Source organism: Zingiber officinale, chromosome 9A (genome assembly GCF_018446385.1).
Source record: "Zingiber officinale cultivar Zhangliang chromosome 9A, Zo_v1.1, whole genome shotgun sequence".
NCBI lineage: Eukaryota > Viridiplantae > Streptophyta > Magnoliopsida > Zingiberales > Zingiberaceae > Zingiber > Zingiber officinale.
The window spans coordinates 130607808-130631783 of NC_056002.1; the positions used below are offsets into that span (position 1 = coordinate 130607808).

At 34.7% G+C, this 23976-nt stretch overlaps 2 protein-coding genes and 1 long non-coding RNA gene across 5 annotated transcripts in view; all 3 read left to right on the top strand.

Annotated features, from left to right (window-relative positions):
- LOC122020213 (cycloartenol synthase-like) overlaps nucleotides 1-5783 on the top strand; it is a 46252-nt gene extending 40469 nt beyond the window's left edge. For all 3 annotated transcript variants that reach the window (XM_042578032.1, XM_042578033.1, XM_042578034.1), the window contains 11 exons: nucleotides 989-1102; nucleotides 1239-1361; nucleotides 1468-1590; nucleotides 1655-1753; nucleotides 1822-1875; nucleotides 2707-2753; nucleotides 2848-2991; nucleotides 3160-3337; nucleotides 4150-4230; nucleotides 5226-5309; nucleotides 5533-5783. In XM_042578032.1, the coding sequence (XP_042433966.1) occupies nucleotides 989-1102; nucleotides 1239-1361; nucleotides 1468-1590; nucleotides 1655-1753; nucleotides 1822-1875; nucleotides 2707-2753; nucleotides 2848-2991; nucleotides 3160-3337; nucleotides 4150-4230; nucleotides 5226-5309; nucleotides 5533-5652 (1167 nt within the window). In that variant the 3' untranslated portion in view covers nucleotides 5653-5783. The remainder of the gene's footprint in view (nucleotides 1-988; nucleotides 1103-1238; nucleotides 1362-1467; nucleotides 1591-1654; nucleotides 1754-1821; nucleotides 1876-2706; nucleotides 2754-2847; nucleotides 2992-3159; nucleotides 3338-4149; nucleotides 4231-5225; nucleotides 5310-5532) is intronic.
- Nucleotides 5784-13385: 7602 nt separating this feature from the next.
- Nucleotides 13386-16137, top strand: LOC122019584. The gene is made up of 4 exons (XM_042577039.1): nucleotides 13386-13639; nucleotides 13711-13798; nucleotides 14104-14183; nucleotides 16109-16137. The coding sequence occupies exons 1-4, from the start codon at nucleotides 13534-13536 to the stop codon at nucleotides 16135-16137; spliced, it is 303 nt and encodes a 100-aa protein (XP_042432973.1). The 5' UTR covers nucleotides 13386-13533.
- A 48-nt stretch (nucleotides 16138-16185) lies between these two features.
- LOC122021401 lies at nucleotides 16186-18865 on the top strand. Its single transcript, XR_006122546.1, has 3 exons — nucleotides 16186-16228; nucleotides 17766-17827; nucleotides 18821-18865. It is a non-coding gene; the product is annotated as an uncharacterized LOC122021401 (long non-coding RNA).
- Nucleotides 18866-23976: the final 5111 nt, after the last annotated feature.

The following is a 23976-nucleotide window of genomic DNA, read 5'->3' on the forward strand; positions in this document are numbered from 1 at the left end:
TCAAATTGTTGTTTGAATGCATGAATATAATCTAGAGAACTAAAAGAATACATAGAAATTGATTTTATATTATTCCGAACTCTCTAGGTCCATCAATCATCTTGAGACATTTTTTTTTTGAAAATATGCTCATTCTACGATGAATCCATGGATTCGTCTCAGATTTGACGACGAATCCTTGTATTGTCATAGAATGGGCCTTTTTTTAATAATAAATAAATAAATATGTCCAAATCCAATTGATAGACCTAGAGAGTTCGAATGACATAAAATCTTCCTCTAGTTCTCATGATTATATCTATTCCTTTAAATATTAATTTGATCTAATATATTAAGATTTGTGATTTTTTGAACATGAATGTATGTGAAAAATCTAGTTCATGTTCAAAAATTTATTAATCTCAATATATTAAGTCAAATTGATATTTGAAGGTATGGACGTAATTAGGAGAATTAGACGAATACATAGAAACTAATTTCATATCATTCCGAGATCTTTTGGTCCATCAACCGATTTCAGCTATTTTTATTTTTATTTTTAATTTTCGCCCCTTCTGTGACGAATCCTTAATTCGTCGTAGAGTTTGCAACGAATATTAATTTCGTTGCAAAATTTGCAATGAATCTAGAATTTTGTCTCAAAGTTTGCAACAAATATTGAATTTCGTCGCTAATTGGCAACAAATTTTACGACGAAATATAATTTGCTGCTAATTTGTTATAAAACTATTTTGTTGCTAATTAGTGACAATTTCTTGTTTTGTCGCTAAATTTGTTGCAGATTTGGGATAAAAATTTTTTGTCCCTAAATTTCGTTCCTAAATCCAAGTTTATTTTTTTTTTGTAGAATTTTAGTATATGAGTTAAATAGAATGTGAATGAAAAACTCAAGCCAGTTTTTCTTTCTGACCAACACGGTAAATGTTTTACAATTTATGCAGCAATTATGTGAGAAATGTTGCTTTCTTCTGAAACTTCATCTATATAGGTACTTAATATGCTTTGTGTTTGGATTGAAGACCCAAATTCAAAGGCATTTAAGTTACATCTTCCACGAATATATGATTATCTATGGGTAGCTGAAGATGGAATGAAAATGCAGGTACGCTAGAATATGCAGCGCATGTACTCTTATTAGTTTTTTTACTTCCTATAATCATGTACAGTTCTGAATAGTGTGTGTGGTACCTTTTTTTGTATGCGTTAAAGAAGTTGATGCCATATTGTTAATTTTGTAGGGCTATAATGGTAGCCAGTTGTGGGACACAGCTTTTGCTATTCATGCAATTATGTCAACTGATCTTTTTGAGGAATTTGGTTTAACAGTCAAGAAGGCTCATGAATTTTTAAAAAGTTCACAGGTTAGCATTTTTTAACAAAGTTCTCAAAGTATGCAAAGTTCTGCTGAATATTTACCCTTTATTATATATGTAAATACATTAAATTTTCACTTCTTTCTGATTGAAGATCCTTGAAGATTGCCCTGGTAATCTTGATTTTTGGTATCGCCACATCTCCAAAGGTGCATGGCCCTTTTCCACTGCAGATCAAGGGTGGTCTGTCTCAGATTGCACAGCAGAAGGACTTAAGGTAACTGCTATCTTCTATTGTCAAGCTAAATTTCATGATGGAGATGCTAATATTTCTTCTATAGGCTGTCCTCTTGTTATTTAAGGTTTCTCCAGAGATTGTTGGTGATCCAATTGAAGCAAGGAAGCTTTATGATGCTGTTAATATCATCCTTTCACTAATGGTAATACCACTAGAAATAGATGCAAATACTTAACAGTAACTTTTCTTCTAATTGTAGTTATGTTGCAGAACAAGGATGGTTTTGCCAGTTATGAACTTACAAGATCCTATGCTTGGTTGGAGGTATGTATTCCAAGAACATTTTGTGGTTATTGCATTCTGCATATGTTTCTCAATCATGAATTTGGAATTTGCTCATAGATTAATTCACTTTGGACAAATAGGAGTTGTTTATATATATAATGCGGGCTTATCCTTGAAGTTGTTAATTTTCCAATTAAATTGAGGCATAAAGGTTGATGAGACACATGAGCACTTATTAAAAGTATTTTTAAAGATGTAAAATTGAAATTAATTCCTTAGATCATTAGTTCAAGGCATTGTTTTGTTAATTCAAGAACCATAGAAATTTTGGATAGTCAAGGGAAGCTTGAGAGGAACACGATAGCAAAAAATAAAGGAAAGAAATGAACTTTGGCACATACAAATTGGAGTGGCTAGTTTATATCTGAAATATCTTATTGTATGTTCCTTTACAATTTCAGGAATAAAAAGTGAAAATTTCTCAACAAACTGATCTCTTTTCTAGTTTTAGAAGAAAAAAGTAAATCCAGGGACATTTTCCACACTTTCCAGTTGTGTAAAATGCGAGATTTCGTGGGACAGAGTTGGGAAATGGAACAATGTGTAATTTTACAAAAAAAATCTATCTTTAGTTGTTGGCCTTGTATATATCAACTTTCCTTCCAAGGCAAACTCGACTATAAACCTCATGTTTGATTCACAATGATGATCTTGATAAGCATTAGCCTTAGATATACCGCAGAAAGTATTTATGTCTGTTTGATTGGTTCATAATAACTTTGAATTTTTATCTATAAAACTAGGACAATCTTCTACCAAAGTCATGCTAATCTTGACTTTGTAAATCTCTTCTTGTTTTTTCTCGTACAGATTCTTAACCCTTCTGAAACATTTGGAGACATTTTTATTGACTATTCGTAAGATTACATCACTTTTATTTCTCAATATAACATTTCCTATTTATTACTTCAATTTTTTTATATGTAGTTGAAATGCAAATGTCTTTTATAGGTATGTTGAATGCACCTCATCAGCGATTCAGGCATTGACATCATTTAGAAAGATATATCCAGGCCACCGGAGAGAGGAGATAGATAATTGCATTAACAAATCAGCACGTTTTCTTGAAAAGATGCAGCGAGACGATGGTTCATGGTTTGCATTTATATATAGTTGCTTGTCTCCTTTAAATATATTTTGTAGGACTCTCTTTTGTCATTTTTTAAAAAGACAAAAAAATAACACAATTAGGCTTACAAATCAATAGTTGAATTAAGGCATTTAAACTTTGAGTACAGACTGTTAACTACTTCTAATTAATAGGTATGGATCTTGGGGTGTTTGCTTCACTTACGGCACATGGTTTGGAGTAGAGGGATTACTTGCTGCTGGAAGGACATACGAGAGCAGCTCTTGTATCCAAAAGGCATGCAACTTTCTGTTATCTAAACAACTGGATTCTGGTGGTTGGGGAGAGAGCTACCTTTCCTGTGTAAACAAGGTTAATTCCTAATTTATTACCCATTTATCTTTTCAAGTTTCTTCCTAGAATCAACACGGTTCTAGTTCATTTCTCCGTATAATATCCTCTGTTTTTTTTAACATGTTTAATAAGGTCTAGCTTTAAGCTAAGACAACAAACATAGAAGCTTAGTGTATAAGTTATTTAACATTATTCCGTTCAAAATAATAGAGGCCAATGGTTTTATCTTTTTCACTTTTGTAAATAAGTGAAGTTTATTTATTTTATGGTAATTTCATGAAAGATTTGTTTTCATTTACTGATATTTCAGTAAAAAAAAAAACTGAAGGAAAAATCAACTATGAAACTCATTGTTGAGGGGTGAGTAGAAAATCTAGCCATATTCTTGGATTATTTGAATGTTTATGGTCAAAGCAAGAGTAGCCAGTGAGATGTTATAATTAGATATCAAATTTAACAAGAAACATCTTTGGCAGATCACAAGGCAATGCCTTTACAGATAGTTAAATTAGCAGAGATGTTTCTCCATGAAATAACACACTGATTTCTTCTCGTACATTCGTCTTCATATTTTAGTTTTATGATTTGTTCAACACATTGTCGGTGCAGTAGTCCTCAAATAGTTGGGACATCATGTGAAAATCTACTTGAGTATCTGAATCTTGTTATACAGAATTCATCAAATTCCAATTTTTTTATATAAGTTACCTTACAATTATAATTGTGTCACATTGGCATTTTGATTGATTCTGAAAGTTACTGACCACTTTAGATTTCACATTATCTAGATGGTAAGTGACTTAGATATTTCTCGTGTTCTCTTTGAGCAGGTCTACACAAATCTTGAGGGCAACAGGGTTCATGCAGTGAATACAAGCTGGGCCATGCTAGCTCTAATAGATGCTGGACAGGTCAGTTTTCTGTTGATTACCAATCTTATGAGGGCTTGGATTTCCTAGGACTACAAATTTGCAAGCAATTTTAATTTTATCAAGTGAATGATACAACATATAAAATCCCTATGGGGAAAGATTGGAAGTATGGTCAATAGAAAGAAAAAAAATGAAAATAGTGTCCAAGTTAATGCAAAATGAGTGAAATGTTGTATTCAATGAAGATTATTCTTGTCTTAAGATCCAAGTAGAAATAATTCAAATGTTCAAAATTACCATGTGCAAGAAGGTTAGAATTTGGAGATGAGGTTGTTGTTGACATGGAGTATTGGGGGTTGCTCAAAGGGCCAGCATAAGAAATATTGTATATTTCATTGTGGTAACTTCAAAATTTAGACCCGACCCTAGTATGAAATCAACGATTCAACGGTTTGATAATTCGGAACCACCGGTTCTAGCCTTGGACTTATTAAGAATAATTATATAGTAAAAAATATTAATTAGTTATTAAATAATTAATTAATATATAATATTATTTAGAGATAATTGATTATAAATTAATTAATAAATAAATAAGTGTCTCTTTTTCTAATTATTTAGAACAGCGATTAATTTGAGCTGGAATCATAACTAGCCCGGTTACAAGTCTGGTCAATTACAGTTCTAGCTCGGGCCGGGTAAAAATTATAGTACAGTGGCATCCAAATCCTATTTTTTCAAATAATCTTACCTTTCTATATCAACATTCTTATACATTATTGTTCACCCTTTATAAAATTTTCTTGAAGCACATGACTATCACACAAGAATCTAAAAATGCCTCTCCATTCTCCAAAATATTTAAAACTCATACACGAATCTATATCCATCATTCATAACTATTTCCTTAATTTTTTTTTTTCATTATGGAAACCACTTAGTTTTTGTGTTAATAATATGTTCTTGAACTTAATGATGTAATAGATGAGGTAACATTACTTTTTTTTTTTTTTTTCAAATTTGTGTTGGATCAGGGTGATAGAGATCCAAAACCATTGCAGAGAGCAGCAAAGGTATTAATAAATATGCAAATGGAGAATGGCGAATTTCCCCAACAAGTAAGACACTTTTCTTAAAATAAAACATCAAGCTTAATGACAAATTTTATATTCATGTATATCTTGATTTTCAAAAATTCACGTATAATTTATTTGACGATGTACATTCATATAACAGTTGAGCATCACACTTGTGAATTTATTGATTATATTTTTTTTTATGTGCTCATTGGTTTTTTAGAACTCAAGAACTTATATTTAATCTTTTCTCTTGTTCGTGTAGGAGATTATCGGAGTCTCCAATAAAAATATGACAAACAGCTATGCAGCATTTCGAAATATATTTCCGATATGGGCACTTGGAGAATATCGCGCTCGTGTGTTGTGCCCTAAAGACCGCTAAAAATTTATATTAAGTCTTACTGAATATACTGTTATGATTAACATTATTATGATCATAATAATTTTCATTCGCGCAATGTGTGTAATGTGTGTTAAGGTTCTTTCACGTCAAAGAAAAAAAGTTACAACTAATGTGTGTCGAGGTGCTCACACAGTGAAAAATATAACTAGTATCATGCATCATGCATGTATTTGACCATGCAAGTCTCTACTTGTGATTTTAAAATTTTTGGTTTCATAATAAATAATATTTCATAGCAATATTTGTTAGAGTATAAAAAATTGATAGAATATTATAGGGGTGTCAAAAATGAACCCGACCTGACGACCCAATCCGAATCGACCCGAAAAAAAATCAAGTTCGGATTGGGCATTTTCGGGTTCGGATCGGGTTCGGGTTGGAGGGTTGGAGAGTAAAAAAGTTTCGGGTCGGGTCGGGTCGGGTTCGGGTTGATCCGGGTTGACTTAAATATAGGGTTTTGTGGGTTTTTTTGGAGTTAAATTAAATTTTATTTTAAAAATTTAGATGTTTTTATGTATATTAATATGAAGTTTGTATGATAATAATGGAGTATTGAGATAAAAGTGAAGAATTATAGGGAAAATAACTCAAAAAAGTCATTTTGAATCGGATTTTCGGGTTATATGGGTCGGGTTCGGATTGATCGGGTTGGTCGGGTTCGGATTCAGGTTGAGGTATTTTGGGTTGAACTCGGGTTCGGATCGGGTTCGGATTGGGTTAAAAAAAAAAAAAACTCAAGCCGACTTAATCCTACCCGATCCATCTGAATTGACACTCCTAGAATATTAGGATGTATCTTGATGAATTTTAAAAATGTCTTTTGAGTATTTTTTTTTTTGTTTGAGTGCTAATTTAATTTGCCTTTGTGAATTTCTCTAAAAGCATAGAAATATTACCACATGGAACAAACATTAAGATCCTTTCATTTATCCAACCACTCTATCATCGTAATATCATTAATGCAACCGTCGTTTTTTATTCATATTCATTTATACTCTGTACAAACATATCATATACAAAGAATTAAACAATTAATACAATTGTCTTCGCTCAATTATCAATTTCTTTTTTCCCTTCTCTCCAACCGCCCAAGAGTTATGATACAATGGTAAAAACGTTTAGTTATTTTCTAGGTACACACGGTTCAATTTTTAACTATGAAATAATAGAAAAAATTTATGAAATCAAACCGATCATCCCAAAGCAAAGAACATCTTTTGCCACCAAAGCTGCATCAGTTCTTTTGCCACCAAAGTTACCGACCTTGACTCTTTCGATGTTCAAAGAAATGAATGAACAACCTCCAAGAAAGTGAATGTGCAGATTAGAGAATCCTTGGGACAAATAATTCAAGTAAAGTTGAAAGGAATGTAACAGTTGCTCACTTCCCACCATTATCAATTGAAGGAACTGTCGTACCTTTAGGCAGAAGATTTCAAACCTTTAGGTAGAAGATTTTCTTGCTATATTATTATTCATCAAGAATATATAATATAATGATACAATATAATATAAATTAAAGTAAAAAAATTAAATGTTAATTAATACCGTCTACGTTATTATAATTTAGAGATTATATTCCTAACAAATGATCCACTAATTACAGTAAAAATTGAATGCTGCCAACTCAATGATTATCTTTCCTAACTCATTCCAATACTCCAACTTAGTAGGTAGATATCTCACAATCCCAATTTGTTGAGTGAGTCATGAAAATTTCTGCTACATACTGCTTTTGTAAGTATACCTACTAGTTGATCTTCAGATTTGACAAAAGGAAATCAAATTATCTTTGTTTCTATATTTTCTTTAATAAAGTGTCGATCAACTTCCACATGCTTCGTTCGATCATGTTGAACTGGATTATGAGCAATAGCAATCGCTGCTTTATTATCACAAAATAAATCAATTTCATGATCAGGCGCAAAGTCTATTTTAGTTAATACATTCCTTAGCCAGAGGAGTGCATACACCCCTTTTGCCATACCTCGGAATTCCGCTTAAGCGCTAAAAAAAGCCACCACATTCTGCTTCTTACTTTTCCAGGTGACTAGATTACACTGACAAATGTAAAATACCCAGAGGTGGACTTCTTATCCGAAATTGTATCAACCCAATCAGCATTTGTATATCCCTAAATCAACAAATGGTTGTTCTTTGTAAACATAAGTCCCTTTCCCGGAAATGACTTTAGATATTGGAGAATGCGAATCACCGCTCTCATGTGATCTTTACTTGGGTTGTGCATGAACTGGCTTACCACACTTACTGCATATGCAATATCAGGCCGAGTATGGGAGAGATAAGTTAATTTCCCCACCAATTTTTGATACCTGCCCTTGTCTATTGGAACCTGATCTGTGTACTCTCCAAGCCTATGATTTTGGATTATTGGGGTGTCCACACAATCTAGTAGTCCAACTTCTGCCAATAAGTTAAGAACATATTTTCTTTCAGAAAGAATATACCTTGCTTTGATCGAGCAACTTCAATGCCTAAGAAATACTTCAATCCTCCAAGATTCTTCATTTCAAATTCAGTGGCCAGTCTCCTTTCTAAATTAGCCATTCCTTCTTAGTCATCTCCTGTAATGATCATATCATCCACATATACTATTAGAGCAGTTATCTTACCCTGATGATGTTTTAAGAATAACGTGTGGTTTGAGTGGCTTTGCTTGAACCCATATCTTTTCATGGAAGTAGTTAGACAACCAAACCATGCTCTAGGAGATTGCTTCAGCCCATACAGAGTTCATTGCAACTTATATACTACTTTAGTTTGAGTATATGCCCGATAACCTGGAGGCACTTCCATGTATATTTCTTTTTCTAGGTCACCATGGAGAAAAACATTCTCTACATCAAACTGATATAAAGGCCAATCAAGATTTGCAGCAAGAGACAACAGTACCCTGACAGTATTTAATTTTGCTACTAGTGAGAAAGTTTCTTGATAGTCTATACCGTATGTCTATGTATAGCCTTCGCTACCAGCCTTGCTTTGTATCTCTCAATCGATCTATTGGTGTTATATTTGATAGAAAATATCCATTTGCATCCCATTATATTTTTATTCTCTGGTATTGATACTAGCGTCCATGTCTTGTTTTAAGCAACACTGCCATCTCTTCTTCCATTGCTTGAGTCCACCTAAGATTTCCCAATGTCTCTTTTACACTTGTAGGAACTTGATTTGAGGATAGTTCGGATACAAAGTGTTTTAGAGGGTTGGATAACCTTAGTGTATATACATAATTTGCAATGGGATATTTAGACTGCCTGGTTTTCCTTCATGAGAGTACCGGTTTGGAGGTTTACCCCTATTATGCCTGAAAGGTAATTCATAGCCAACACTAGTAGTTTTATCACTAGCATAAGGATATACGTCAATGATATTCTCAGGAGATAGGCTGGTGGATACTGGCGAGGGAGGGCTCTCAAGCGGTAATTGCATGGTATTGCTTGGGCCAGAATGAGATTCTTTCGGTAGGTTTACTGTGTCACCCATACAGGGAGTCGTTCCTCTTGAGCAATCTTCCGAATAATTTGTTGTTTCTCTTAAGCCAGAAAGTGGAATGCTAGCTTCATTTAGTTGGTTATACGAGAGCCACGTATTCCCTTCTGATACCGTCTCCCCCTGAAGGGAAGTAGTAGGGGAGTAAAATAATTCAGATTCCATGAAGGTAACATCCAGAGTAACATATGTATAGTGAATCGATGGGTCATAACATTGATACCCCTTCTGGTAAGTACCGTATCCCACAAAAATACAACGGATAGAACGGGGATCAAGCTTGGTCCGTTGGGTTTCAGGAAGATGGACAAGAGCCACATATCCAAAAATATGAGGTGGAAGCATCAGATGGTAGGTAATGAGACTAACATTCCAGAACTTGTAAAGGAGTTTGGAACCCCAATACTTTGGAGGGCATTCGATTAATGAGATATACAGCAGTACAAACAGCGTCAACCTAGAGATGCTGCGGGGCATGGGCCCCAAGAAGGAGGGCTCAAGTAGTCTCCCAGATATATCAATTTTTTCGCTTTGCAATACCATTCTATTGGGGAGTATGAGGGCAGGAGGTCTCATGAATGAGACCACGTGAACTGAAATATTGACAGAATGATTGATTAACATACTCACCTCCATTGTCGCTTCTTGATTTTAGCCCCAAATTGTGTCTAAATAAGAGTCTGAGAAGACTGAAATATAGTGAACACTTCCTTTTTATGGTGCAGTAGATAAATCCAAATCATGAAGGTACAATCATCAATAAATGTCACAAACCATCGGTAACCAGATGACGTGGGATTTGGAGCAGGACACCAAACATCAGAATGGACTAATGCAAACGGAATGTCATATTTATTATGTCGTAATGGATACGAGACTCTCTGGCTTTTTGCTAACAAACAAGTTTCACAGTTAAAATCCATAGACGATAAATTCAAAAATAACGGTGGAAACACATGCTGTAAATAACTGAAAGAAGGGTGGCCCAGTCGGTGATGCCATAGAAGAACTTGTTGTGCTTGATAATCACTAGATGTGTGGTGAGCACTACGGTTGATGAAGTCATCCATGTACACTACAAAAAAAAACAGTTTTACCGACGAAATTATCCGTCGGTATTTTGTCGGTATAATAGGTTACCGACGGAATACCGACGGAATTGTAGTTGTCGGCAACCAATTTGTTGGAAAGGTCATTACCGACGGAAGATCTTATTTCCGTCGGTAATAATATACCGACGGACCATAATTCCGTCGGAAACATTGCTGGAACAGTGTCTTTTGGCCAGGAATGAATTACCGACGGAAGACTGTTTCCGTCGGTAATTACCGACGGAAACACCTGTTTCCGTCGGTAACATATCGATCTACCGACGGAAAACCGCATTTCCGTCGGTCGATTTTTTCGATATTTACCGATGGATTTAGATTTCCGTCGCTATTCCGTCGATAAACTAAAAAAAAAAATTCCAGGAACGATCTGTTTTGACAATTTCCATATATACAATTTCCAAATATACAAACCATCACAAATATAATTCATTACAATCAATCCACACAAATATATATAATCCACACAAACATATATAATCCACACATAAATTAAAACATCACATTTACACAATCCACAGTTAAACAATCATAACATTCTAACACTTCATTGATACAACTACATACAAACATATAATCCACACTTACTAACTTACATCATATATATATATATATATATATATATATATATATATATATATAACAATCACTTTTACACAATCGACACTTAAACAATCACAATATCATATTATTAGAAACAACTATAATCATCTAAAACAAACTAAACTGAACAAAATATCATAGTGCATATATAAATCCTGTGAAAATGATACATACCATAGTGCAAAGTTACAGAATACATACCATAGTGTAGAGTACGTAAAATAATACAAGAATGAAAGATAATGCTAGAAATCCTGTCAAAAGACAAATATCAAATGATCATGTTGATATATAAATAAACATTTTTGCATATATGTATATCAAATTTTATTTATAATAAAATGATACCGGGACACAAAAAGGAGCATATGATCATATGAAGGGCCAGTATGTAAATAGAACCGAATGTGACTCCTGAAACATATATTAATAAAACATTTAGAAATTAAATGAACATATTATACCAAATATAAAAATGGAATAAATATATTACCACGGTCTATATATGATAAATAAAAAACTAATAAAGTATAATTGAACATACCTCAGAAAATGCTAATCATCACCGGCTGATGGATCTTGAGTCTCCTGTGACTCAGAACCATGTGAGCCCTGGGTGAAATTAGCCACGATCTGGCGCATCTGGGCCATGAGATCATCATTACTCTTGTCACGTTCGGCTCTTCTCTTCTCCTCATCAGATCTCCTCTTCTCCTCATCAGCTCGCCACTGATCCATACCGGCCATCCTCTCATCCATTGATTTCAATTGAGTGCGCAGTTCTTGATTTTCACGTCTTAAGGACTGCATCTCGCTAGATGAAGAGGAACTAGCACGGGCGGCCAGATTTCTCAGACAATCAAATGCAACTTTTGCTTGAGAGCCCAGGCCGTAGAGGGTAGAGTTTTTTGTCCTTCCACCGACAACATCATAATAAATCTCATTTAGAGCGTCGGTGGATAGAGACTGTGAATCTCCCCCCTCTACTGATGGCTGAGATGCCTGAGCCACCCTTTCTGTCATTTGTTGCTGTAAACAAATAAATAATATCCAATTTAATCAGTATTGATGACTACTAATTAATATAGAAATGAACAAATGTAATAAAGTTAATAATCTTACATGGAGAGTCTGAGATCGAGAATCAACAAATGATCCATCCTTCTTCTTATGGGTCTTGAGAAAGACCTCCATACATGTGGGCTGTCGGGCAAGCTCGTGTTCCAACATACAAAAAATTTTTGGATAAAATTATACAAGTTTGCTAATAAATACATAATTTGTTACAATGTATAACTTTAAATTTTACTCACCAGATCCATGGTATGCTCTACAATAGATCTGGGTCCTGACGTATGCCGAGCGGTTCCGATGCTCGGGCCACCTGGTTCTGTATTTCTATTTGCTTTTGCCTTTTCAGCATTTGCCTGCCATCTTTCTGCAGCCCAGGTGGCCGTCCATGCACTCCATATCGCCTCGGAAACATACGCAGGTCTAACGCCCTTCTTTCTCATGTAATACATATGATCTCTGTATAGTTTGGCACAGTATGTATTCCATGTAGATTTAAATTCTTCTTCATGCCCGTCCTCCCATGTATACATTTTCTGCAATCACTACAACAAAAACCCTCATAGACATCGGTGGAACAACAACGGTTTTAAGCAAAAATCGATGTCTTTGAGTATTTTACACCGATTTTTCCAAAAATCGGTGTCTATGAGCGCAGATTTTCGTTCATAGACATCGGTTTTTTTAGCCGATGTCTATGAGTGCCTTTTTTTCGTTAATAGACACCGATTTTAACATCGGTTTTTAAAACCCGATGTCTATGATAAATAAAATAATTTAATTTCCCCCCAATACTTAGCCAAAATTTGTAACACTTCACTTTTCCCTCCAAACCTAAACCTATATCGCATCGTCCTTCCCCTTCCAAGATCGACGCCCCTTCCTCTCACTACAAGAAAAAAAGTCTATTGTGATATTTTCTATATGACACTTATTAAAAAATATCATTATAAATATTTTATAATGACATTCTTTACCATTAATTATTTTTTTATAAAAATTATCATATTAAACTTTGTATGGTGACATATTTTATAAATGTCATTATTTTATAAACATATTAACCTAAACTTTCCTTCCCACTCGATCATTGTTTCCTCCCCTCTCCTTCCTTTCCTCTATCACCGCTAGGTTTCTTCCATCTCCTTTCCTTTCCTCTATCACCGCTAGGTTTCCTCTCTCCTACCCCTTCTTTCCTTTCGTATTTGCAGCGCACCAGGTTCTTCCCTCTTCGCAGTAAGCAAGGAGTTCAAAGGTAACCCTATATCTTATTTCTTCCCTCTTCGCAGCACCGTGCGTAACCTCGCCAGGCGATGAGAGGATGCTTTAGGTGCGGCCACACTCAAGGGGGTTGCAGCCTCTCCAGACCACTAGTTTACTAGCGGTCGATTTGCGAATGGCTTCACGTGAGGGGGTCGATGGCTCACGAGGCAGCCCGTTCACAAACGGTTGCACACGAGGGGGTCTAAGCAGTGGCCTGTAGCGAGGCAACGACATCGTTATCTGCTTCTGAAACTCTCGTGTTTTTCCATCTCCATATACTGGTAAGCTTTTCAAGAAGATGGAATTGCACAAGCTAGCAGATATGCTACTGAGGATTCAATTAAGTCATGGCTTAATGAATTACTTTGCTTGGATGTTGCAAGTTACATTCCAAATATCACTATGTTAGTATTCTTGGTGAAAAGTAAATAATTGTTTTTCAGGTCATTCTCTAAATGATCTTTTATTTGTCTAGACTTCCACATCCAAGTGAATGTGCCCTTTACTATGTCAACCGAGATATACTTTTCTAATATCACAAGGAGAGTGAGATATGTTTATAGGTACTTTTATTTGGTTAAATTTGTGCTATTTTTTCATTTATATTACAGGGCATGATTTCCCTTTATGTTGCTTCTCACTACAAAAAGTCACCTAATGACTTACAAGTTACAATTGATGGTTAATGCTCCATCCCATTACTTGTTTGTGTTACTTTGAATTTTATTTCTTAGCTGTAGTTACAAAAAACAAATTGGACTCCTGGATTTAGTAGTAATCTTGACCATACTTATTAAGTTGGGTATACCAATGAGATGTTCTATATGTTCAAGCATTGAACTCATTTATTGTTTATGTCAATTTTCAGGTTTGTCTCTCCATTGTGGAATTCAATGATATTTTTTCTCCTCATAGAGAGAAGACTACACTTGAGCATGAGCCTAGCTTGTAAGTACATGTACAAGTTATAGGAATTGCTATATAGGCTTCAAATTGACTCCATTTTTTCTTGAAGTCTGTACTATTCCCATTCATTCTTTTCTTTCATTTCATTTGTTTTCCTCTGTATTGTTGAAGGATAGTTCTTGATAGATATGATTATTCTCTTGAGGAAATTTGTTTTTTTACTTCATAAGACTAAAACATGTTATTATTAGCTTTATGTACCATGTCATGCTTATTTACTACATGCAAATCGAAGTTTGAGAACTCATGTTGCACAAAAGCTTCAATTTAAATAAACTTTGGAAATTTCTGTTGGTAGTCATCCATAAAATGTTTACATGGTTTGATATGATTTTTAGGTGTAACAACTCTGCCAGCTTCAAAAATCATGCCATATTCCTTTTTAATTTCTTTTGAGAAAGAAAAGAATTATTTGGAAAAAAGGTCTTGTTATTTGATGTTTTTCGTTTGTGTTTGCAAGCTTTATTGGTTCTTTGCCTTGAAGGTTAAAGATTGTAAGATACTTTTTTTTTGGAAAGGTATGTTTGCCATGACAAATCTTTTGTGGAGTCATTTATATTTTTTATAGCAGTTACTTGTTTTGATTTTATGTGCTGGGAATCAAAAAATGTATAGTAAGTTTAATGGACATCTAGAAGGATTTTCATCTTCTAAATGATAGTCAATGTTTCTTTTTTTTTTTCAATCATTAATTGTCATTCTAGTCTGTATTAATCAGTCTTCTATAGCATATTCAGGATTAGAATATGGATGTTCTCAATATGTTAATTCACCATCTAAGAAGCAACAATCAAAATACAAGCTTACTTTTATCGACCTATTAACATGGCCCAAGATTGACTTTGTTAACACTTTTCCAAACACTGGAAGCATCTACCTCACCATCCACCATATCCAAGCTTACTTTGTTAACACTTTTCCAAGCTTACTTCTATGCGTGCAGTCACGTCATGCCGTATGGATACACAGCTGGAATTAATTAAACAAAATATACTTTGTTTACACTTTGAACATGCTAGCTTTTATCTTAACTACATATCTAAGTTCTTCAACATAATGTTGCCTTGGCCTTGAGGTAGGCCCCACGAGAATGTACAAGATAATTATTGAACTATCATTACTTTGTAGGTTCATGCATGACTGAAATTTGCTCATGCTGTTATAGCTAGCACTATAGATTGCTTATCGTCAGATTAGTCAATATAGTCAATCAACTAATCCAGCAGTTCTAGTCCAATGACTTTGTATTCCTAGGAAGTCAGGATTTCACTTGAAGCATGATCAGTCATATCACCTATGTATAACCTTAGTGTTCTCACCATCTCTTCACTGCTATAGGACAGTCATTTCATGATGTTTGCTTGTGCAGAAACTACTGAATCAGTCATATCATCTATGTATAAGCTATTCATTTTCTTGAAATTATTTACCAAAGACTTGATGGATGTTTCTATCTTCTAATATGTAAATTTGCTGTTTTGTGATGCGACGTTAGCTAAGTATGGATTTTTTTTCCCTCTGATACCATATTAGTCCCCCCTACAATTATTGTACCAGTTCCTAATATATCATTCTTTCACATGGTCTACTTTTCATGTTTGCCATGTTTTGTGGTGGCTCTTATCTTTCAAGGAAATTTCATGCCATTTGACAACATATAATTATAAGAGACTGTTATCATATCTAATTTAACTATCATTTCATTCTTGATGAGCCAAGGAAATCAAATCGGTTGCAAGGAATGGCAGTACAAAATCTAAGATATATAAAATTTCAGACTTATTTGATTTCATTTTTTAATTAGTCAAGACCTTGCCCAACTCTTCATCACAGCATAGTCAATTTCATTCTTGTTGTCATTGGGCAATATGTGTATTCATTGTGGTATTTTTGTGTGAACTTTTCAGACTGGCAAACTGCTGAAGGAGGTAGATAAAGAAATTGGTCATCAGAAAACGATTACCTCCCTATCAAAATTTGCATATGGCTCTCATTTTCTAACAGGTTCATCAGATAAGTTTGCCAAGGTGACAACCACTTTTATCTAGAATTTTTTATCTCACACTTCAATTTTTTGTTTACTTCATAAATTTCATTTATCTCACACTGTTACATCTATTCCGAATTTAGAATAATTAGTGTTGTTTGTACGTTTCGACTCCACTTTTTCTTTGTCCATTCTATCGCAATCAATAAAATATTAGAAATATGAAAGGAGTTTTATGTGCTGGTGTATGCATAAGGTTTACTTTATTTATCCATTACCTTTCTGAGCAATTCTGGTTCTTTTCTTCTCATACTCGCCCATCAGAGTAGTCTGAGGATTGAATTTTGTTACTTAATGAGGGCATTTCTAGGATGTAGTTCTGCTGCAGATAAATATCTCGAATTTCTTAAGATGACCTGGGGACAAGTTCTTGTTCTTTGTTTGGTGAATTAGTGTATTTTTCTTTGATCATATTTTAAGTGTTGCAAATTTGTTGTTTCAGAAGTTCCAGGTGCTGAAGTTTTGGTATCTGTTTATATTTTGGGTTAAGTTTCTAATATGTATATATGTATTTTGCCAAAAAAAAAAAAATCTGAAAGACATCTAAAGATTCTTGTCAAAAGTTTAGTTTTTTTCTGTAGTTGTTAATTCCTGTCAAAGTTTTGACCATTGAACTGTGGTAACGGAAATAATAAAAGAGTTATTTTGAGAACTTGCAAGATGCATATATACACTAATTATATTTCTTTGTGTAGTTTTCACTGGATTTTGACTATCATCAATGTTGAGAAGGAGATTAGAAGGAGCAAATTACTTGGTGGATAGAGAATGCCTCAATTGACAATATGGTGGTTCGCAGAATCTGGAGTGTGGACAATCTGTTAAGGTTGTCTTTAATCAGATTTTGATTGTGCTACTAGAGATTCATAAATGAATATTTGTCAATCTAATCAGCTGGTTTGGCTTAAGAATAAGATCAGTAATAGCCAACCAAAGTCTAGTAAAAATGCCCTCAAAAGTAACTAGAGTGGCCGAAAAGAGGGAATTAGAATTGGAGAAAGAGTTGGAGATTATTAAGGATATCAATGTATATATTAGTCTCTTTCTCTCTTTCCTAACAACTTAGATTTTAGGATAAATAGTCAGCCAATCAAATTTGAGAGAAAAAGAGAGGAGAACCTTCACTAGTGCAATTGGCGACCATGCACCACTCTTGTTGTCCGCTGTGCTGTAAGGCAGAGTTGACGGATGTAAGTGAGATATGTTAGGATCTTTATGTTCTTGAATTTGGGATCGTTTCCAAGGTTTTTCTGAAGTAAAATTGCTACTTAGGATCTCAGCGTCCTATCATAATCGATGTTTCTGAGTTTTGTGACCTAGTGCCCTATGATTACAGTAATTGGCTAGTTTGCATCAAGAATATTCCCTGCTCTTGATAAGAAAGAAGACCTTTAAATAGCTTCCTGATTGTGAATACTTCATTACTTGTAAATTAACCAGATATTCACTTTTCAGTTGATCTGTTACAGTAAAAGCCAGTAATAGAAACTACTTAACCATCCAAATCTCCTGTACAGAGATTTAGACCCCCATCTTCATGCACATGGCTAACTGTACTGATGATGCAACATAGAAACAGGTAATTTGCTGCAGTTCCACTTAATTAACACTTTCACTGCATATCAACCCACCTTGTGTTTGTCTGCTTCATTGATTGCGTGGTGATGGTGAATTTTATAGCTTTTGCTCCTTATTGTATTATGTCTATTAGCCATGTTTATACAAAGGGCACAGTTGCATTCTTGCTTACGAGATTTGGAAGATGGCATCAGAGGTAGTACAATAAATAGTATATCTCTTCATTTGCTTGTTAACTATGAACATTTTCTTTGTTCTTCTATGCTTCCTTCACTGGATTTGTTGTGTAGTCATATTTCTTTGTTCAACCATTATCATGCCTAGTAATTTGTTGTATGATGCTGTCGGTTCTTATCAATCTCTGCACTTTAATTAGAAGGAGCAAATTATCTATGTTATATTCTAAGCAGCATATACTAAGTGTCATATATGAAAGTTTTAGATTTTACAATGATTTTTTTGTGCTAGATTGCATATGTATATGTGTATCGGTGTGTATGCGGATGCGCGCAATTATCCTTCAATGAATTAAGCATTATGAACAATACTGTTCCACAGCAGCCTTTAAAAACTCAGTATTCTATCTTATTTGATACATGTACACATTTGTTTTAGTTATTTGACATATGGTGGATTATTGGGTCTTGATCATGAATTAACTTTGTATAAAGTATTGTAGATTATCTTTGTTGCAAGTATCAATTAGAAAGGGACTTTCTTTGGTTTAGATATTTTGCATTCCAAATTTAGTTTATTGGTAGTTCTCATTGCAAAATCAGACTGAAAAGCTTTCAAAATGCTTGATTTGAAGTGTTAGAAGGATAGAGATCAGAAAAACTAGACTGGCCTCGTTAGAGCTAGAGCAGATATTTGGAAAAAAATAAATAAATCAAAATTGCATCTTTACCATTTCGAGCTTTCAAAATTGCATCTTTACCATTTCCAGCTTTCAAAATTGCATCTTTACTAATATATTATTTATGTGTTTTTACAGTTTACAAATCTCAAGTACTCCAGAGTTGAAATTGATGAAGTGCGGTTCGAGTGGGCTGAATGCATGCTAGATTACATTTGAAGTGCGGTTCTACCTTGATGTGTTGTTAAAAGAATGTTCTACCTTGATTCTGATATCTATTAGCTTTTGATGTAAAAAGAATGTTTGGGTATTTTATGGATACTGTTGTAAGAAGATTATTTATGTAGTTTGTGAATATTTGTGTATTTTATGGATACTGTTGAATGAAGAATGTTTGTGTAATTTGTGAATATTTGTGTTTTTTTTTGTTACTGTCAGTTTTTCATTGTTTCGAAAATCAAATTTGTGCTGTTAAAAAAATACCCATATTACATCGATTTTCCACCGCTGCAAAACCGGTGTTATTAACTAATATTACATCGGTCGTATACCGCTACCAAAACTGGTATTATTAACATATAATATTACGTCGGTTTTACACCGTTGATGAAACAGTGTCATTAAGTGATACTACACCGGTTAATAACCGATTCGAACACCGGTGTCGTTAAGTGATACTACATCGGTTTTAACCCGATGTCTAAAATGGCAGACCTTTTACATCTGCTTCATAGACATCGGTCGAAAATATAATAGACATCGGTGGAAAACCGATGTCTATGAGGGTTTTTGTTGTAGTGAATTATAAGTTAAGCATTTAAGTTAAGTGATAACTATATTAAATATAATACCAAATATATTAAATTTACTTTCCACAAATTCATTATAGTAAAATATCTTCATCTCCTGGTCTACATGCCTCCATGTAGTACCAGACGCGCTAACTCGTTCTTTGAATTTTCCCGTGATATATGTGGCAACTCGGTGGCCATCTGGAGTGAACCTGCACAAAATAATATTAAGTTAAGAGAAATCAATCATATATTAACTTGAATTAATATAATGAAAAATACGTACGAGTCCCCGACGACTTTAAGGACCTTGTAGCCACGTGGTGCTACAGGCTGCTGCTCTGCCATAATGATATCTGTAAAACAACATTAGAACACATAATAATAAGGTGATGAAAACATGATAATAAAATTACAATTTAATACGAAAGCATAACTTACTTGATGATTACTAATTATAATACTTAATCATCGTTACCATCTGACTAATCAACTCTGTACAGTTGCTATGTCCTCTTCGCTAGATGAGCTTAGTTCAACTTCATACTCACTGTTCGAGATCTCTCCATCATCAATCTCTTCGTAAGTGACATTAACATCTACAAGTAATTGAGAAGTAGATTGGAGTTGTAAATCAACTAAATGTCTCTCCACTTCATCATTCTGAAATGCATTATGATTTTGAGGAGTGACTGTGTTCGACATCTCTATGGTTGAGCGAGACTTGATTTGACAAACAGACAACCATTCACTAGATCTTCTTCTCTTCGTAGGGTATTCAAGATAGAAAACCTGACCCGCTTGTATCCCAAAAATGAAAGGCTCAAATTTGTTGAATTTTTTGTTTGTATTAACCTCAACTAAATTATAATTTGGATGAATTCTAGTACCTATTCTTGGTGTCGGATCATACCATGAACACTTGAACAACACACACCTCTTTATTGGTAATGCAGGATATTCAATCTCTATGATCTCCTCAAGTCTACCATAGTAATCAAACTCAGTATTATTGTTGTTCATAGATCCTTTGACGCAAACACCAGAATTATAAGTTAATATCTGTGAATCTCTTTATGCCACGTGAAATTTAAGGCCATTAACATAGTAACCAGAGTACACCTTAATTTTACGAAGCGGGCCTGATGCAATATTCATTATCCTATCATCTTGCACATTTGATATTCTACGGTCTTTCACCTATAAAATATAGTCCACATATAAATTACGACACCTATTAATAGGATTGAAGGAAAAAAATTTATAAATTTTGTAACTTACATATATTTGAAACCATAGTGCAAATTCAATCTCTAACTTTTCAGCTACCTCACTTGTAGCAATTGATGGATTTTGTAATATAGTTGTTGTTCGTATAAGCTGAGAAAGAATGTAATTATATAAATATTGGGATATCAAGAAAGATATTTAAGAATGAATAATTATTTATTTAAAGTAGTTAACTTACTTTATGTATGACTTGACATTTTCACAGTTTAATAGTATGTATCTTCTTGCAGCATGGTATTCATCATCGGTTAACCATCTAGAACGTGATGCACCCATTGATTTAGCAGGAAATTTGAAAATAGAAAGCATTGATGGGTCTATCGGCTGAACATCATCAGAATTTCTAGGACATTTGCGGTGTCTTGTTTGCACACTATCAGCAAAATAATATGAACAGAAAGAAGATGCTTCTTCAGCCAAATAAGCATTACAGATTGGACCCTCAACTCTTGCTTTATTACGAACATTATTTTTTAATTTCCTCAAAAACCATTCAAATGGATACATCCATCTGTACTGCACATGCCCTCCTATTTGTGCCTGGTATGGTAAATGCACTGGTAGATGTTCCATTGAATAAAAAAAACTAGGTGGAAATATGCGCTCCAGCTTACATAATATAAGAGGAATGTCTGTTTCTAGCCGAAGCATATCATCCATCATAATACATCTCGCTGTCAAATCTCTAAAAAATAGACTCAATTCAGTGAGTGCTTGCCAAACATGTCGAGGAAGTAAGTCATGGAAGGCTACTGGAATAAGTCTTTGCATGAAGACATGACAGTCATGACTTTTCATTCCAAACATCTTTAATCTATTCACATCCACGCATCTAGCCATATTTGAGGCATACCCATCTGGAAATTTGATTTCTTTCAACCAATTGCATAAAGCTTGCTTACCATCTTTGTCTAATGTATAACAAGCTTTTGGAAATCTGTTGGTTGTTTCATCCTGATGCAACTCTGGTCTATTAACTAGTTCCTTTAATTCTTCACGTGATTTTGCAGTGTCTTTAGTTCTTCCAGGCACGTTCATCACAGTGTTGAAAATATTATCGAAGAAATTTTTCACAATATGCATGACATCCAAATTATGTCTAATAAGTAAATGCTTCCAATATGGTAGCTCCCAAAAAATACTTCTTTTCTTCCAACCACACTTACACATCCTAACAATGTATTTATTTAACTCATCGGAACCAGGTTGAGATACTGGTAGAAATCCATAACTATCTATTTGCTCAATGATATCTTCACCTGAAACATGAGCTAGAGGAGATTTTCTCACAACAATATTTTTTAAAAAGAATTTCTTATTTCGTCTAAAAGAGTGATCAATTGGTAAAAATTTATGATTATTATCAAACGAAGATACTTTCCCACTATAAAGTAATGAAAATGCATCAGAATCTGTCATACAGTGTGGACAAGCTAATTTACCAGCCGTGCTCCATCCCGACAACATTGAGAATGCTGGAAAATCACTGATTGTTCATAATAATGCAGCATGCAATCTAAAATTAGTTTTACTTGCAACATCGTAAGTCACTGACCCTACATTCCATAATTCATTCAACTCGGCAATAAGAGGTTGCAAGAAAACATCTATCTTCTCTTTTGGATTTGTTGGACCAGGAATAAGTACTGTCACGCCCCAGAGGAGTCCCTGTCCGAGAAAATTTCGGCAGCATCTCCCCTGTACGGTGGACAATCTGAAACTTTTCTACATCTCACAAATACCTCAGCCACAGGCGGCTGGAATAATAACAACAAAATAAAACATCACCACGCAGTTATATATAATCTATTCAGCCTCTGGCTGTCACAACCACGCAGTTAAACAGTAAAATAATACTCTGACTCGAAATCCACCCTACTCCACTACACTCGTAAAACTCAAATCCGACGAACTCACCTCTTCTGCCATCCAGGCAGGCATGTAGTAGAATAAAATCCAAATCCAAATCCATCGCAATAATAAAATCCATACCATATCCATAAGCAGAAATAATCCAAAACATATCATGTTCAAAACAGTCTAGAACAGAAAAGAAAACCAAAGAAAACCAAACATATCCTGGAGGTCTGCAGGGACTAGCACTACGTGCAGTGAGGACTAGCGACTGGAACTCCCTCCGAACAGCATCAACCTAAAAATAACAACAATGGAGGCGGGGTGAGTCCAACACTCAGCAGGTACAATTGATATGCAAAGTAAAGAAACAACACCTAGCACTAATCATGCGTACAGTCTCCTGATAAGAAAGATAAAAAAATGCATCGAAGTAAGCAGGAGAATCTTGTACTAACCAGTCCCGAGTATAAGGTCAAGCAGTCAGGGATAAGGAAATCACATGCATGTCAAACATAGGTATCCAAACAATATGCAGCATATAAATGCAGCAAACACATACACAAGCAATAAATGCATCATGCATATGATGCCAATGATGCGTCCTGGTCACCCCTGACGCCAGTCGATCATCTCACACATATAGTGAGGCCGAGTGGGTAGGGCTGTGACAACCGTGCACTCTGTCGTCACTACTCTTGATGAGTGACCGAGTGGACGGGATGCTGTCGGAGTACACCTATCCTCCTACCCCAAATCATAAATGGGGGAGCGCAATGCTCTCATCTCCCGGTACTCAAAGACGGGGAGGAATCCCTGCCGGATAACACGTTGTGTCACACTACCCATGAGCGGACCAACGGTGCCTAACAGAGTCCCTGCTGCAACACACTCAGCCTGAATCGACCACTAACCCATGAGTGGTGGTGTGTGCAGATCCATGTAACTGGCGATGTGCTCAACAATAATGGAGCGGACTATCGCTCAGCATGCAATCATGCAAATGGTGCATGACACTAACCACAAAAATATCCTGACCTAATCCACATGGATATAAAAGTGCATCATAGGTCAACGAATCAAAACAATCCAAAGGTACACAGAAGGTATAAAACCTAGGTCCTGAACATGGTCAAGCATGGTATATCACTACCCCTATAAGCATGTAATAACAGGTAAAGTATACATGAGATGCAAACCAATCAATCAATCAAGCATATACTAAGATTTGGGTAGTGATTAATCGAAACAGATAAGAAACACAATTAATGCAACATGTTAATTTCATTACTAAGCATATCAAAGACAATAAGTCAAAAGTAGCCGCCTCCGAAAATAGAAAGGTCCAATCAGACTCCG

What these genes read in the sequence shown, in the direction of transcription:
- LOC122019584 (XM_042577039.1), top strand. Translation starts at nt 13,534, where the DNA reads ATGGAATTGCACAAGCTAGCAGATATGCTACTGAGGATTCAATTAAGT. An exon ending in TACATTCCAAATATCACTAT is followed by an intron (nt 13,640 to 13,710) that starts GTTAGTATTCTT and finishes TTATTTGTCTAG; the next exon opens with ACTTCCACATCCAAGTGAAT. An exon ending in AGAGTGAGATATGTTTATAG is followed by an intron (nt 13,799 to 14,103) that starts GTACTTTTATTT and finishes GTCAATTTTCAG; the next exon opens with GTTTGTCTCTCCATTGTGGA.